The sequence below is a fragment of the Perca flavescens genome, chromosome 11 (assembly GCF_004354835.1).
Source record: "Perca flavescens isolate YP-PL-M2 chromosome 11, PFLA_1.0, whole genome shotgun sequence".
Taxonomy (NCBI): Eukaryota; Metazoa; Chordata; class Actinopteri; order Perciformes; family Percidae; genus Perca; species Perca flavescens.
In genome coordinates this window covers 11,925,263-11,943,101 of record NC_041341.1, presented here as the reverse complement: position 1 = coordinate 11,943,101, position 17,839 = coordinate 11,925,263, and the positions used below count along the sequence as shown (strand labels likewise).

The following is a 17,839-nucleotide window of genomic DNA, read 5'->3' as shown; positions in this document are numbered from 1 at the left end:
GCCACTAATGTGTAATTCAAAGATATGTACTGTTATCAGCCAGTCAGTCTGTCAGAAAGGGACATTTACTCTTTACACTGTTTGAGAATAAATGCCTGAGAAGGGGCTTCTGCCAAGGCTTCCCCTGCACACAACTTTGTTAGCTTTCGGGGTGGGTGGGAACGCCTCTATGGCGGCGAGGCTGGTATGGAGAGACTATGTAAGATGTTGTTATGTTTGAGGAAAAGGAATCTGAGGCAAAGCTTGTGGTTGGCAAACTGCAGCCTCCTTGACTGGAAAACACACACTTTTCTCCTCAACTTGTTTTCCTCTAAACCTAATCCCCTCTTTTTTTCCATCCTGGTCCCTGAATCCCCGTTACTCATCCTCGTTGTCCACTGTCCTCTTGTTTTTCCCTTTCTCCTCCTCATCATCATTTTTCTGTGCCTCCCATTTTTGTGGTCCCCTTTCCCTTCTCTCCCTCTGTAAATTCTTCTCCCTCTATCTCTCACAGAGTGTTGTTTCTTTTTCCTTCACCTCCGCTGGCCTTCTGCTTTTCTCAATAGCTGTGTCATCTCTTTTCACTTTCCATCTTCCTATTCTCACACTAATCCGTCCCTTCTGGGGTTTCTTCCTCTTTGTCTGTCTGATGTTTTTCTTATTCTGACACTGCGTCTCTCCTAACCCCCTGCTGTAACCCCTTGTCCGCTAAAATCTCCTTTCCCACCGTTCTCTTTGACTCCTTTTCTTCTTCACCTACTGATTCATCGTCACAGCTCAGTGTCAAGAATGAGCATAAACAGAGTGAAATGGTATATGTAAGTGAAACAAATTCTAAGGAAGTACTTTCTGTTCTGCATTCATATTTCTGTATGCTCATATTTCTTCTTGTGGTTTCATACATAATTAAATTTATGGAGGGATGCTTGTCACTGACCAACCATCTACTTGGAAACCTCAACTGCTATTCTGATGAAAAAAACGTATATTATAAGTTATTATTATATATTTTTCACAGCTCTTTTTCACAACACATACTTTCCCTGTTGACAGTGGTTATGCCTATTTTCTTGCAGCAGGTTTAAATCCTAGGCCAGACTTTTATGTTAGACAAATGAAGAAAGCAAAACGCCATATTAGCCTTAAACATTTCTGTTGTCTCACATGACATATCATTATTCAACAGTGTTGTTTCGACTTTTTCTCCCTTTGATTACGTCAGACAGTCAAAGTTCCAAGGGTTTTCACAACCGTTACGCAGTTATTTGAAGCCGCTTCTAAAATGTTGTTTTTTTGTGTTCTGAAAAATGTCTCATTTGACCTTATGAAAAGGGTCTGTGTAATGAGAACGACAGTCCTGACCAGCTGTCTTACCTATAAGTGGAGTCTGTCCCGGGGCAATCTTGCTGGGTTTGAGGATAAACTGGCACTGGGTGTCTGGGGGGAGACACTGGTCCAGCAGCAGCACCCCTGGACAGTCTGTGGGACTCGTTGGATCCCTCCCTGCTCCTCCTCCCAGTCCTCCACCGCTACTGCTCCCGCCATCCCGTATGTGGCTCATCTTAATGCTGAAGGGAAACTCGTGGCCTGAATGAGAGGTCAGGGTCCAGAGGTTAGAGTTCATAGGTCTGGTATGTGCAGTCTGTGCATGTGACGTGGAGTTAAATATAGCAAATATGATATACATTAGGGCAGAACTCGTGCCATGTTGCGATGAATCAACGGTCTGGAGTTGAGATGTTGAGTATGAACTACAGAACAAAAGATTATGGTAACAGAATGTCACGGAAATACCACTGTGACACAAAACTAACTAAAATGCTCCCAGATGTTAAGTTTTTGGTGTTCTGCTGATGCAGTAGTGGCCCCCGCTGTGTGTATTCTCTGCATTGGTACTATCTGGCTTGCCACAAATTTCTTCATCGGAGGGATGAGACAGTATGTTTTCATTTAATTTTATGAATTTATGAAAGATGCAATTGTAAGCATTCATATAGATTTTCAAGAATCAGCAGTTTCATTGTAAATCTCATCCCATGCCACTGGAGGTGAAGAATCGTGGCATCTTAAAAGGAAAAAAAGGTAAAGGCTAAAGGGAAAAGGGTATTTTTTGTTCTTTTTAAATGGACAACTTTAAACTTTTTTCTGATGGTGTGACAGTTTGGCTTACCAATGAGAGGGTATGGAGGGTCGTCCTTACTGGAGTTTACCCACAACCTGTGATCTTTAACACAGCCCTGGACAGAGAAAACGAGAATCAAGTTTAACAAATTCACTTATCATTTAAATGAACAATTCTGCTACTTTTCCATGTCTTCCCTGCATTTATCTGTCAAGCTACCTTCAGGAATGCACATCTGTGGTGTAAGGAAACCGGATGCTGTCACAGGAAAGATTGGCTTGAGAGCATCAGCAACTGCTCTGAAAACTAGCTCCACTTTAGCCAACCAATTTTTCTAAATTACTGTCACAATTCTGACAAATAAATAATAATATTACAAATCTGTTGGAAAAGTCTAAAATCCCATTACTTTGTACACATGCTTCACACTGTGGTAATATTTGGTTTGGACAGTCTAATATTGTAATGTTTAACAAACCTTATTTCTATATAGCATGGCTATTTTTAACCTCACATCAAAGTATAGTCACTGGACATTGAGTTGAGTATCAACAGTGGTCTTTGGTTACTCACTGATATGCCAAACTGCAGCAGAGCCATGTGGATGACATCAGTGGTGCTGTCAGTGTTGCTGACTGCAAGTGTCTTGGCCTGGTGGAAACATTATAGAAACATTATGGAAATATCTAGTTGTCTATCTGTTTGTGTGTCACATAAATGAGAGCACCGCCAGTGATGTCATTAATTACCCACTTAAAGACAGACTAGGCAAATCAAATAATATTCATGTTTGTGCTGATCAGCAATACAAATCACAGAGGAAAGAAGAGAATCTTACATATGCACAGTTCCCAATATCTTTGGCAAATATCTTCAGAGGAATGGTCTTGGGGTCATCCTTCTCTTTCCCCTCAATTATCCGACTGTGTGCAAGGGGAAAACAAAGATCAGTGTTATAATGAAAATAACATTTGAATATAAGTACATATATCCAGCACTGTGATATGGGAGACTAACATTTTGAGTTAATGGATATACTATTTACACTGTGATCACTCTTGTTCATGTTGAGCTAGCTTCTATTTAATCCCTTCTGCTTCATCCAAATCAAATCTTTCCTGCCCCGTAGGGGAAATCTGATTTGCAAGATGAACTGTAAGCTATAATACTTAAACAAACCATTTCAGGCAAAGTAGCTGAGTGTATAACCAAACATTTACCTTTTGATGAGCGCCAACCACTTGTTCTTGTCCTCCTCAGAGCTGAAGTAAAGAGAGTGATAAAACATAATCAGAGTAAATCATGTTAAAAGCAAATGTCTGTTTTGCTGCGTTATGCAACTCCCGCTTTAAACCGCAGACTTCGTCCTCCGCTATGGCTGGATTCAATGCAAAATGTAATTAGTGTGTGTGTGAATGAGTATGAATGTGTGTATGTCATGACATGTTGCATGTTGGTGCCTGTTGTGCGTGTGTGGTGATCTACTCTGGTCTTTGAGTGGCTTTATGACTGGGAACTGCAATCGTACTTAAGTGTTTAGCAATTTTGTGGTTGTGAGTTCCCTTATATGATATGCATTTGCAGGCATTTTTGAAAATATGCTTGGCATAAATAATTGTCATGCAATGCAAGTAGACATACTGAATGAAGTTATATACAGTAAAAGGAAATTGAGTTACAATTTTAAGGCATTTCTCACTTTGAGTGTTAACAACTTTCTTATGTACTGTGTGTGTGTGTGTGTGTGTGTGTGTGTGTGTGTGTGTGTGTGTGTGTGTGTGTGTGTGTGTGTGTGTGTGTGTGTGTGTGTGTGTGTTACCTAAAGGTGGCCACATAGTTGCAGGAGGGCCAGCCCATGACGAAGCTCCTCTCTGGGTTGGTGCTTCCCTCACACACCTCCTCCATGCAGCTGGCTGTCCACATTTCACACACTCGGACTTGGGCCTTCACTTTGAAGTGAGTGGGAGACCTGCAGAAGACACAGTGTGCTCCATTAAACTAGGCTAGGCTCCAACTACAGTGACAACTATTTTCATTATCAGTTAACATGTCTCAGTCTGTAAAATAAAAGGGAATTGTGTTCTATTTCATAAATGACTTAAATGATTAATCAGTTATCAAAACAGTTGTAGATGATTAATATTTTGACCAACTAATCAATCAAATAGTATGTATTTAGGAGAAATCTTTGCAAGAGAGAAACCCCAGAAGATTTCCTTTGTAAAATATTGCAACCCAAAAGTCCCTTATCAAGGAACAAACCGGGATCCTCTACCGTTGCAATATAACTTTTAATTTTCTTCATAGAACATTTTTCCAAAAACCTCTAACATATGGCAGTCCTTCAAGGAATGCTTTATATAGCATAGAATTATTAGAAGATAAAGCTATTTCCAGCATTTTAAGTAGACATGTATTTATCCACCATCTGTGATTATAGAGGGAAAAAGTCCAAATGCACACATGTGGCATACACACATACTCTCCCTGCTATTACACAGAAAGAAAGGCACACAAACGCACAAGACACATCAATTAACTTCTTCTTCTTCTTCTTAACCTCTCTCGCTCAAACACACACATACCAACACACATTCCTCAAACTCACCCTGTGTTCAACCACAATGTAATGGCCAATTATAGCAAATACTCTGTGCTGGAAGGGTCAGCTCCACCCACTGGCTCAAGACTCCTAGGACAGACCACAGAGGTCCTGCTGTGTCTACATTGAGGAGTGTGTCTGTGTACAGTAAGTATAGGTACACAGAGCAGAAGTCTGTTTCCTTCTCTACATGTCTATGCGTTTATTCGCGTGTGTTAGTGCATGTTTGTGGACTTCAAAAACATAAATGTGCTCTTTAAGATTCTATTTTTGAACATTTGTGTGTGGCAGTTTGTGGGTAGGGAGGCCCATACTGTAGGCCTGAGGCAGGCCAGTGTGGCTTTGATCTGAGCCAGGCTTCATATGGATTTAATTGGCTGGGAAATAATTATATACTGGGGAGAAAATGAGGGAGGGAGAAGTAAAAGTAGCAGGAGAGTAAGGGAATGAGAATTTAGGGAAAGATAGCAGAAGAATGTAACTTCATCTTCAATTGTTTTGCTATCAGTGTTAGAGAACCAACTAGATGAAATGTTTCTCAAATTTGTTTCACTCTTTTTTTTTTCCTGATTATGTCTCCTTGTCTCCATTTTTCCATGCCCGTCTCACTCACACAACCACATAAACATAGACTCCTTCATCCTCTCTGTCATTTCACAAGACACACAGAAGGAAAACTTACTTTGCCTTGGCGACGAGCAGCGCGTCGGTGAAGAGGAAGAGGTGTCTCTCCTGGGTCTGCAGGCCCGTCTTTAGCTGCGTTTGGGCATGACCCAGGAATAGGCGGCGTGGACACTCAGCTAGGAAGGCCTGAACTAGGGAACAGGACCCTGGGCTGACTAGCGTCAGGCAGCTTTCCCTGGGGGAGAGACAACGGATAAAACACACTATTAGACACAAAGGGGAAAGTCTGGATGCGTTTGTTAACCTGAGCATTGGATGTGGCTGGACTCAAATTCAAGTCAAGTCAATTTTATCTTTACTGCCCAGTATCACAAATTTGCCACAACGGGCTTTAACATCAACACACAGAAGGGGGAGAAAGAGACAAGGACAACATGCACACAGGGTGGGGGGAGGGGGGTAGAGAGAGAGAGAGAGAGAGAGAGAGAGAGAGAGAGAGAGAGAGAGAGAGAGAGAGAGAGAGAGAGAGAGAGAACATCTGGAATGAGGCACCAACAGCCAGGAAAGAGAGAGAGAGAGAGGTCCCAGGATGGCCGACGATCAAACCTTCTTTACCTCCCTCCACAATTATTACAAAATTGCCATCGAGCAAGGCACTGAGTCACCATTAAATATTACAAAGGAGCCGCTTACTGACCATCAGAAGAAGACCGAAGAAGATATGTGCAGCTCCTTGAAGTAAAAGTGCAGAACTGTGTAAAATGCAACAAGCCATCACTGAAGCATGCTCAATAGGTGGCAACATGTGAGGAAATTAGTTAAATGGCAGTAAACATTAAATAATCAAATTAAATAATTATTAAGTGGCTGCAGGCCAAAAGTAAGAAGCTGAATCTAACGAGGAATAATTGTCTGCTAAACCTATAAATAACCTGGAACATCTTGTATTTAGATAGCTTTATTTATTCCAGTGTTTTTACTGTGCTTTATAGGGCTGTCCTCGACTAAAGAAATTCTTAGTTGACTAACACTTATAGGATTTTGTCGACTAATCGATTAGTTGATTTAATTGACAGAGCTGTGCGCTTTGAGAGGTGGTTAAGACTAGAAAAGCACAATATAAATGTAGTTAATTAACCATCTGTAAAACTGAGTTTCTCCACAATTAATCCTGCAAAAGCACCACTTTAAATCTTGTGTTTACCATAAATGTGCTCATAAGTTTCTTGGAAATGAGTAATTAAGCATGAATAAGCATAAAAAATGACTAGTCGACTAAAGAAATCTTAGTCGACTAGGACCAAAACGACCGATTAGTCGACTAATGGACTAAGATGTGGCAGCCCTAGTGCTTTATTAACACCTTGGGATTTTCCAAACTCCTCCAGCGTCTGGAATGATGATGTAACATGACGCCCATTCCAAACTTGGAAAAGACTGTAAAATGGCTCAAATGTCCAAATTGCTTGTGCAGCGTAATTAAAGTCCTAAAGTGAAATATGTACCTCGTTATTTCCTGTATTTCCTTAACTGATTCCTCACAGTTGGAACCACACACATAATCAAGCATTATGAGTAAAATTGGACTTTTGGAGCGGCGCTGCAATCGTTTGGCTACAAATGTGTCATTATTTGCATGTTTCGGAGATGCACAAAGATGGCTCTGTTAACTTAATCAGCCACAGAAAGCTGTGATGGAACTACAGGAGCTCCTGCCAGCATCAATGGAACTTCTACTAATACGTTTGAGATAAATAGTGAATAACTGACACTTAATTTTGCAATGAACCGTTGATTCAAAAACCTTGTTTGTGTTGTTTCGATATTGTCTTGTCAGTTTGTTTTGTTTCCTCTTTTTCTTTTCTCCTTTTTGAAAGGAGATAAAAATACTTCCTTGTTTGGTTGCTACTGACAGAAATATCTTAGAGTTTTGTTTTAATTACAATTGTGTTTCTTGTTTCCATGCTGTCAATATGTGCCACTGATGGACCGATGTAAACAGAGGGGAATTTTTGAAGGAGGAGGAAATAGTTTGAGGCCTCCATCCTTTCCTGTTTACACTTCAATACCAGATAAAAGACTTAAATCTCCACTAACACACACACACATTCACATTTTTATCTCTGTCTCTACCTTTCTGTGTCTCTTTCATGTACACAAACATGCACACACTTTTCTGCTCTCTCACGCATGTACACACCCACCTCTTAACAGAGTTTCTATTTTTCATTCCTTCTCTTACACATGCACATCCTTGATACCCACGAGGACACACACAATGCTGTCGGTAACCTTCGCCAAAGTGCCCTATAGTAGTCCCAAGTCTTGCTGGGAAGACAGAAAAGCTTGGATTCTCTCATTCATCACCACCCTTTCAGCTACGTTGCATAAGTGATTGGTTACGTAATTAATTAACAAAGAACAGACGACTACGCTGGAGTGCTTCCCTTTTTTATCTGTCTTTGTGTGCCATCCAAAAATAAATAAAAAGGGGGCTGAGAGAATTCTATTAAAAAACGATGAATGTAGCCAATTAAGGGTTGACGTTCGATGGGACGCATCGCCCTGCATGACCGGGAGATGAAAACTCAGTGAAAAGAGTAAAAAAACGGGTGAAGGATAGGGAAATATTTCCCATTCCTTAGGTCAGCAACACTTACTGTATACAAGGACAAGACACCATTCTGCGATAACAATTGCAGAATCAACAGTTGCAAAATAATCAGCCATTATTCCTGGAAGAAAGAAAATACTTTCCATGTGGTATACTTTGAAAACATTTACATAACTCATGCACCCTTCACCTGCTACAAATTAAGCATTTCTTTCTGGGGAGTAGCAATAACATGTAAATCTTCATTTTTGGTGTCAACTTCTTCAGCAGTGTCATTCTGTGACAAGCCTCTATACTTTTCCCCTTTCCCTTTGTCCAAAATTCTACAAAGAAGTCCATAAAGTGAAACTCCCAAAAAAAATGAGTTGTCTCTGTATAAATGTGACTCATACTAAGCATCAAAGCTCAGGGTCTACTGGATCTCTCAACATGGCAGTAACTGTTCTCTTAATGTTAAGCCACATGCCACTGCAGGAGGACAGCACAGGGGTAAAGAAGCATAGCAGAGGGACGTTGGGAGGATTTTCGGGTTCCTTGATTAAGTTGCACTGGGATAAAAGTCTCAAAAATTCCCATTGAGTTTATAAACACATCCTCCTTTGTTCGTATTGTCCTTGCGGATTCTGGAAATGTCAGAAGAGCAGACACCCGCACACACTAATACAAATGGACAAAACTTCTTGTAAAGCCCCTTTCACATCTCGCTGCCCTAAAAAAAGGACATCTTCCGTATTCACCACACATGCCTCCCTCCTGAATGTAGGATTGACAGCTGAGCCGGCCGTCCTTTGAATCTGACGGATGAGCAGCTAATGGCTCCATTGTACATCATGTGATGTTGATAAATTGAATGCTCTGCCTGCCCGCATACATGGCCACCATTGTTGAGGCACAGCACCGAGTTGGGAGAACTGTTGACTTTTTGGAACACAATAAGGGCCCAGTGCACAATGAACCACACAACATAGCATACTAATGTCCTAGCATGTATAATTAAACAGTTCCGGGCACGATTTGTATATAAAAGGCTGATCATATCAGCATTAATCAGAAAGTAGGTCATTCACAAGTTATTTGATTTATATAGCCTAAAATCTAAATGTGTCCAAAAGGGCTCTCTATCCTTCGACCCTCAATTAGGAGTAGAAGCACAATATAGTAGAACTAAAATATACGTTCCTCAAAGATGTAGAGCTAGAGACTAACAAAATTAGAAAATACAACCAATGGTATATAGAATCAAGGGCATAGGTTTGGTTCCAGAAATTATGGCCAATGTAACACAACTTCAAAAGTTGGATAACAAAGAAAAGAGTCTTCTCTTCACTGAGTAATACTGTCCAAATGAAACTTCAGCAAGAAAAAGAGAAGCGAAAGTGGACTCGTCAGCAGTGATCTGCAGCTTTCATGTGGGCCGACATGCCTGCTGTCGTTGCATCACACCTTGTGTTTGTGCAGCAAACATCTGATTCACTGAGTGCTTAAATCACGGAGGCTGGGATGGGAAAGACACGTAAAGTCTTAGTCATGATGACATGACGAAAACCAGAACTGACCTGAAACACACAAGCACCTGTAAATACACACACCCAGGAGAACAACAGCTGGAAAAACAGCTGCAACTTTCTCTTTCTCCTAGCTCTCTGATTAACTTTTTTTTTTCTTTGCTGACATGTCCCACATCTCACTTTCATCTCTCAGCCCATTTTTGTCTTTCCCTCTCACCCTTTTTTCTTCTGCGCTCAGTTTTTTTTTTAATATATATCAATACCTTAATTAACCAAAATAGCTTAATTAATGGCCTAGTTAGTATATATGGAATTTTTACATCACCTCAACTGTCAATTGTTCTACCCTGACCAAGCACGCTGACTCCCTCAGGGCAGCAATGACACACTCTTATATAAGTGTCAATCTGGTCTGTCTGTGTGTGTGTGTGTGTGTGTGTGTGTGTGTGTGTGTGTGTGTGTGTGTGTGTGTGTGTGTGTGTGTGTGTGTGTGTGTGTGTGTGTGTGTGTGTGTGTGAGTGAGTGAGTGAGAAAAGTGTTTTCAGAAGAATTTGTGGTTTAATGTTGTTTCTGCATGAGGAGGGTTACATCACCAGTAGTTTGACCTCTTTCTCTCAGATAAAAGTAGTCCAGACAAGCATCAATTGACAGCTCAGTGTATGTGTGTCAGAGAGAGAAAAAGAGACTGTTAACATGCAGATTAAAGATGTCATTTTGCACAGACACACACCAGTCTGTACCATCTAAATCCACAGTGGTGGCTTTTGTGCATTGCTGCAACAAAACTGCAGTAAAGATGACAATAAAGACATTGCACAAGGGATACATTCCTAAATTACACTCTAATTATAACTAACTACTAAAACTAGCTACCAAGCAACCTCTAGCAAGCTAACAGATTTTTAAAATCAAACGGACAGCTTCACATCTTTTTCACCCTCTGTCTCTTTCCTGTTTCAACCTGACTCACTGCCAGATCATTTCCATAGGCAAACTATAATGTCATCCTTGGCTGACACACAATGCTCTCTATATAGCCAGAGGAAACACACACACACACACAGAGGGGGAGAGAGAGAGAGAGAGAGAGAGAGAGAGAGGTCAGAATACTAAAACTCTTCCCTTTTTTCCAATCCATAAAAGAGAAGTGACCAGGGGCTGTCAGCCATGATATCCTTAGCAGAGCTCATTATTAAAACCAGGAAATGTATTTGGCATGATGTTTGAGTGTGTTCTTGTATTTGTCATTTTGGGGAAAAATAGAACAGAAATCACCCAAACTGAGAACATGTTCCCTCTTTTTCTAAAAGTCTAATGCAAGTTAGAACTCGGGTTTCAGGTTGAGATTAAAATTGCAGTTAAATAAATACAGTGATATCCTCACAACTTCATCAATACAAACGTGTGTCTGTGTACTAGGTTGCAAGAAGAATGGACAGAGAGGTTGCGCCACGTGGTGACACTGTGGCTGATAGTGAGTGAATGTGAGGTCAAGCCTGTCAGCCTATCATGTATTTTTATGCTTTATAGTGCAACCACCTTCGTCCCTGCAGTATAGATTTCATTGGCTGAAGAGGAGGGGACCTATTACTCCAGTTTAAACCCATAATACCCTGGACTGTAAGCCTTAAGGCTGAAGGGGTGTATGTGTGTGTGTGTGTGTGTGTGTGTGTGTGTGTGTGTGTGTGTGTGTGTGTGTGTGTGTGTGTGTGTGTGTGATGCTGAGCTGATGGCTAGAGAGACTTTCAGCGCCTCTTGGCCTGATGGAAAATGCAGGACCAAGGGAGCAAAAGAATCACCTCAGATAAATATATATATATATTTATTTATATTTATATATATATATATATATTTTTTTTTTTTTCCCAGGCATCCAGCTGATGCTCCTAACTACAGTAATCCAACATTAGAATAAAGAAGGTCATCAAATAAGAGCTTAAAGAGGGATATTGAGCTGGAATTCATGCATATTAAATTATAATAAAACAAATCCTTGATTGTAATTTAATTGGAACTATTACACAGTGGACAAGTGAACACATTGTATGGCTGTAACACCAAGAGCTGATGCTGGTCATTGACTGCCCACATTGAAAGTAGTGAAAAAAAACGAAAGGGGGCAAAGAGCAAAAACAAGGGCGGCTGAAAAAAATTTAGTTAAAATTAGGGAAATATTTTCCTGTGAAAGTTGTTGCTCTGTAGCTTTGCCTTGCTAACACAATGCCAACACAGTTGTAAATAATAAAAATAAATCTGTCAATATGCTGTAAACATGACACTAATAATAAAATCAGTTTTCTAACATTTACTCTTGCTTCTGGTAAGAGCACGGGGTAAAGTACTGTTGGCAGAACTAACGCATCCATTAAAACTGTATTCACAGGACTTTAGGGTTTTTATACAACACTTACCAAAGCATGGAGATGGTCTGACAAGCTTTTACAAACTAGTATAAATTCATGACAAACAGAAGGATCAATAATAATATGTCTAAAGCAATATGGAGGTAAATGACCTGTTGAAAGAAAGTCACAATTACTACCATGACCTTTCACCTTTACCTGCTGTGAGTCTCCTGGACACAATAATTCCACATCTCTGCATATACTTCCAGACATTAATGAACACCTCACACACCCACTGACATGGGAGGTGTTGACCCCAGGTGACCCCCACTGGCCCCTACACCTCCTGATGAGAGGTCAAAGGTTATGGGTGACAGCTGAGAGTGTCGAGCCCTGGCTCCATACCTCCTGAGACTCACAGACACACTGGTCAGACTAAGTGACTTTGACTAAATAGCTTGCCTGTCTCGCAGGCACGCACGCGCACACGCACGTGCACATGTACGCACGCACACACGTGCTCATGATGGCACAAAAACCTATATTTTAAAGCCAAAGAGCTTTCCTGAGCATTTTGAGGTTTTTCAGCCTGCATCCATCACAATAAACTCTACATCATTTCTTAAGAGATCTTTATGCTAATGCACTTCCTTTTGGTAATTCATGATTAACCTTCAAGCTGTTTGATTATCTGTAACTAGTCGATTTTCTTCAAAGACTGAAAGCTCCATGAAATTCCCTAAATTGTTTTTCTCTCTCTCGAAATCCCCCACACACACACACACACACACACACACACACAAAAATAAATAAAAAGCTGGCACCGGCGCAAAGATACATGAGACAAAGATTCCAGTAAATAAATGTCATCCCCGAGGGGTTTGTAATGGCTTATTTCCGACCCTGTTAAAAGGAAGAGAAAGGGGATTTGTGCGATACAAGGGTGATGAAAAGCCTGATAGCTCTGGGAGAAGTAAGCATTTAAACCCGCTCTAAGCCATGAATGAGTCAGGGAGGCCAACCTCTTAGATGTTTGAGACAAATTTAAGGCAATGTAGGAGAGCTTTTTTGTGAGAATATCTATATTTTTAGGGCAGTTTGAAACTTTTTACAGAAGGAGTAATCTGTATTTGTCCACAGAGAGTGTAAAACTCAAAGAAAGCACAACCTTCCACTTCTGCTCACGTTGTTTATCCAGAAAATTGTATACAGAACAAGGAATAAACATGAGTAAGTACAAATTGCTCAGAAACCAGTAGAACTCGTATAGCGGGATTAAACTCTGCTCTCCGCAGCAGCTGCATCTGTAACACCATCTACTGAGAGAGTTCGTTGCTCCATTGAGGAACTACAGGCCAACAATGATGTCAGCGCCACAGCAGCTCTTTACTATGAAAGCAGGTTGTGTGTGTGTGTGTGTGTGTGTGTGTGTGTGTGTGTGTGTTCCCTCATACCTGGATGTGCTTTTCGATCTGGTAAGGGCTTTGCTGATGACCAGCGAGGGGGCGGACTGTCGTCTCTGGGCCAAGGTCTTCATCTTCTTCACAGTCAGAGAGAGAGAGAGAGAGAGAGAGAGAGAGAGAGAGGAGATGGGTCAATGCAAGCAGTGACTTAAGTTGATGGTTAGCGCCATTCTTTTTGGTTTGCATCACATGTCAGCACTGCTTAAGACTGGTTGTTGGCTTTGGTCAATGCAGGAACTATAGGAAAATGAAATAGACAAAACTCCAGTATATGTGTGTGTGTGTGTGTGTGTGTGTGTGTGTGTGTGTGTGTGTGTGTGTGTGTGTGTGTGTGTGTGTGTGTGTGTGTGTGTGTGTGTGTGTGTGTAAGAGAGAATTTAAGAGAGGGAAGGCTGGTGACTGAAAGAAAAGAAGTGACAGCAGTAAAGGAAAAGGGGAAGTGAGCTAAATGGTTAAAGATTGTGACCGACAAAACGATAAATGACAAAGAGACATTGAAAAAGAGAAATCTGTCGTCCAGCAGTTGCACAATGTTTATGATCCCTCATACAGTATACTCTAACTGCAACATGATCAATTGGAAGCTGCCTCACAGAAGTATGATAGGCATCCCTGCCACCACTGCAGCTATTTCAATTAAACCTAATCTATTTAGAACATACCAAAACCATGTGAGCCCTAAACATACACTACAGTCATTCAATCTGGGAAAGCTTTTGCAGGACAGAAATGTAATAAGACTGTGCATCCGAAACCTATTTTACAGTGACTTATGGGTAACATTCCTCTCCTCTAGAAGCGCTGATAGAAGAATTTGACTCATGTTAGTCATACAGGCCAAAGCTACTACTGTGCACCATAATATGTAACATGGTGTGCATCATAGGAGTGCATCTGCTTTACATTTTTCTAAACATGCTGTTTTTTCAGTAATATACGTACTTTACAGTGACAAACCTGGCCTGAAATGAGATGCTGCCCCGGCTGAGAAAAAGTCGAAAGGGGTCAGTTTAATTGGGTTTATGGTTTGTGGAAAATATTATGGTTAAGATAAGGTTAGGTTTTATTTTTATTAATGAGTTTCACATAAGAAACTGATCCAGTATAAAGTCTGAAAAGTCAGCAATTTTCAATACAATTTCCCAAACGGAGCTTCGGTTTTTCAGACACATTAATGCATATTGACTGTGAAATCAGGCTTGAAGGTGACAGTAACATCAGTAAGGTGACAAGCTTTTCCTGCAAGTGTGAGGTGATTGACAGGACACACTGACATGAAAACACTCCACTTTGCATGATGAAAGAACAATGAGGTTTCTTTTGAAAAGGAAAAACAAGCCCTGGTGTCTTAGGCCATGTCTACACGTACCAAAACGATATTTTTTTCCCCCTGTCTTCCCTGGATTCGTTTCAAAAATGTTTGCGTCCAAACGGATCCATTTGTAAATGACTCAACACGCTACTTCATATTCCAGGCCTATAGGTGGCGATGTTTCTGCTACAGAAATTCACCAAAAACGGAGAAGAAGAGGCAGAACATGCGCATAAAGCTTGCGCCGCTGTATACAAACAGACAGTAGAAGAAGAAACCAAACAGCCCTGGTAACCCTAATAGGCTCAATATCTTCTCCAGCAGGAACACAAGCATGTAGCCAATGTTGTTGTTATGAGACGTCGCCACGGGATAAGATGTCAAAGGCTGGAGGTCGAGGGGTGTGGCGATGACATCATCGATACGCAAGTATGTGGCTTCGCTGTCCAAACGAAGACGCGAAGGGCGGCGTTTTAGAATTTGTGCACCCTGGGACCAGGTTTCAAAAAAGCGCGTCTTCAGGCAGTGCGTTTACAGGATTCATTTGGACGATCGGGTAAAACGATGCAAAACGTGCGTTTACACCAAAAAGCGTTTCCGTGTGGATGGCCCCTTAAATTATGCTGTCTGCAGGAACCAAATAGGAAGCACCGACTGTAAGCACTAACATCAGTTATATCATTTCAGCTAACTCTGCAGTATAAACACTGATATACATGCAGTATACATACATGTTATGCATGTACCGGTCATGGGTGTCAAGTACAGTTCAAGATGAGCTGTCAACAACGTTCTGACACAAACATCTCAACATAAATAACTCCTGAGGGAAGGGAGGTACAGTATGTGGAAACTACATGTATGCAGTCTTTCTCAGTCAGTGGTGATAAAGTGAAGTTCAAGTTTCTCTGCTCTGTCTGACAGCTCATTTCTTACAACTTTCCAAACCAGGCCAAAGTGCAGCAACTGCTCATAAAAAAAGGGGCTACAGCAACATTTGTGGATTAACGAGACAGAATTTCACTAACTCAAAAACACTTTATGAAAACACGAGTAACTGTATTCTGTTGCCAAAAGGTTGATGTATATGGTTAGAGAAATAGGAGAATAACACCATAACAGTACTGTAACCATCATGCACTGATTTTGATGTTAATCCGAGTTTACACAGTGAACAGATCGGAGTTGTTTAGGTCATTTTGTCATTAAAACTCCATTACGCCTCTCGTTTTTACACATTAAGGCTGATGAGGGGTTTTCAAGGCATAATCAGAAAGGGATATCACTCATGCTGTATGTGTTGGTAATGTTGGAGGTCATGACAAAGAAGTATTCTGACCTTTTACTTAAGTAAAAGTACTAATACCACACTGTAAAAATACTCTGATACAAGTAAAAGTCCTGCATTGAATATGATACTTAAGTAAAAGTATGTAAGTATCCTCAGGAAAATGTACTTTTAAGTATTAGAAGTAAAAGTACTCAATGCAGCTGGACTTGTAGGTCGTTATATTGTTGGGTAGTTTCATTTATAATAAAACATCAGATTTTATAAACTATGTGTTTTGTGTGCAAAAATCTTAATCTGTAAAATAACTAGTAACTAAAGCTGTACAATAGTTCTCTCTGAAATGTAGCAGAGTAGAAGTAGAAAGTGACATGAAAAGAAAAGACTGAAAGTGCAAGTACTTGAAATTTGTAGTTTAGGAACAGTACTTGAGTAAATGTACTTAGTTATATCCCACCACTGGCCACGACTTTTTTTTTTTATCTCATGTTACCACCAATCGCTGCAACACTTTAGCAAATCTCTAATCTCGCCTCCACAGCTCACATTCTGCCTGCTGAAAGATGCAGTTACACCTTTTGAAACACGCGTTGGATGGGGGCGCCGTTTACTACTAAGTAAACTGTCCTGCTGCTGGAGATCACCTCTTCTGTCTATCAGCGCTGTGGATCAGTGTCAAGGACCAAAACATGGGGTTAGAAAGCTACAATAAATTACTGTAACAATGTCGTGTGCATATTTACTGGGAAGTCAGAGATTAGGTTTAGAATTGGAAATCATGTATTTAATGCTTTCTGTAGTGCTCAAAAATCTTAAGAGGATACCACGGGTGGCTCTGAAGTGCAGGAATCATTCCTCTGTTTGCGTGGTGAATCCTGTCTGTCTGATTAACGAATAATCACTATCAGCACATATTCCTACTCTACACTTGCAACGTTTGTGCGCGCCATGGATCCGAAGATTTCACCCATCAGATAAATCTAACGCACTGAATGACAATACATGTCTGTCTGATAAAACAAACCTGAAGGAAAAGTTTAAAATACTGATTGTTAACCGTGGCATAGCAGTGACACCACTATCAACGGAGCTAATCATTATCCAGTCCAAATCGAATTAAAGCACGCCAAATAAGTGCAGATTTGCAAGAATGTCAAGAAAAATAATAATTAAACAAAAGAATGCAAGTAAAGCAAAGAAAACTGAGATTTCACAAAGAAACATAACCTCTATTCGGAGTTTAAACTCTTGAAAATTACACACCACATAGAGATGTCTCTGCAGGGATATTATAGGACTAGGATACCGTAAATACCAGTTTACTGTGTCTTAATAGTGCAATTGGAATATACTAATTTAACCTTAATGAGCGCGCTTGGAAACTCAGTGCGCAAAAACGCAAACCGTGTCCAGAGTCAGCACTCCATCAGCACCAAAAGTCCAACAGAGAAGCGTCACTTGTACCTTTTTGTTGTCGGGAAGAGCTTTGCTCTCTCCTGTCAGGGAGTCGGACCTATTCTGTCCCATGGTCCCCTGCTGCGGTGACATGGTTTCCATCAAGACTGTATAGATCCACGGGGCCAAGCGCGCAGAGAGTATATTCCCATGATACGAGTGTAAATCCAAAATTATCCGGTAAAGAGAAGGGCAAGAGCCCGAGGAGAATCCATGATGGATAGGTGTTGATCCGGAGGAAGAGGAGGTGAACCCTGTGCACTGCGCTCCTCTCTGTGTGTCTTTTTAGTCTGAGCGCTGCGAATCCGGTCCGCCTCATCGGACTCTAGATGAGTGATCATAGACTGTAATCTACGTGAGGATGAAACATACGACTTCCGCTCTTGCTTTTCAAAGTAAAGCCGTGTTTATAAAACAGGATCGTTTTGTTGCGGGGTGAGAAGTAACACAATTAAAACAGCATGTAAAGTAAAAGTCGAGATAAGGTGGCATGTTATTGACAAAGGTTAGTAGTGCTTGTAAAAACT

At 40.8% G+C, this 17,839-nt stretch overlaps 1 protein-coding gene across 1 annotated transcript in view; it reads right to left on the bottom strand.

Annotated features, from left to right (window-relative positions):
- The window catches only part of LOC114564035 (rho GTPase-activating protein 20), a 32,854-nt gene extending 15,241 nt beyond the window's left edge, over positions 1-17,613 (bottom strand). The window contains exons 1-9 of the mRNA XM_028591171.1: positions 17,322-17,613; positions 13,249-13,334; positions 5,386-5,562; positions 3,921-4,070; positions 3,322-3,363; positions 2,940-3,024; positions 2,675-2,752; positions 2,150-2,216; positions 1,354-1,566 (exon numbers count right to left, since the gene is read on the bottom strand). Coding sequence (XP_028446972.1) covers positions 1,354-1,566; positions 2,150-2,216; positions 2,675-2,752; positions 2,940-3,024; positions 3,322-3,363; positions 3,921-4,070; positions 5,386-5,562; positions 13,249-13,334; positions 17,322-17,414 — 991 coding nt within the window. The 5' untranslated portion in view covers positions 17,415-17,613. The remainder of the gene's footprint in view (positions 1-1,353; positions 1,567-2,149; positions 2,217-2,674; positions 2,753-2,939; positions 3,025-3,321; positions 3,364-3,920; positions 4,071-5,385; positions 5,563-13,248; positions 13,335-17,321) is intronic.
- Positions 17,614-17,839: the final 226 nt, after the last annotated feature.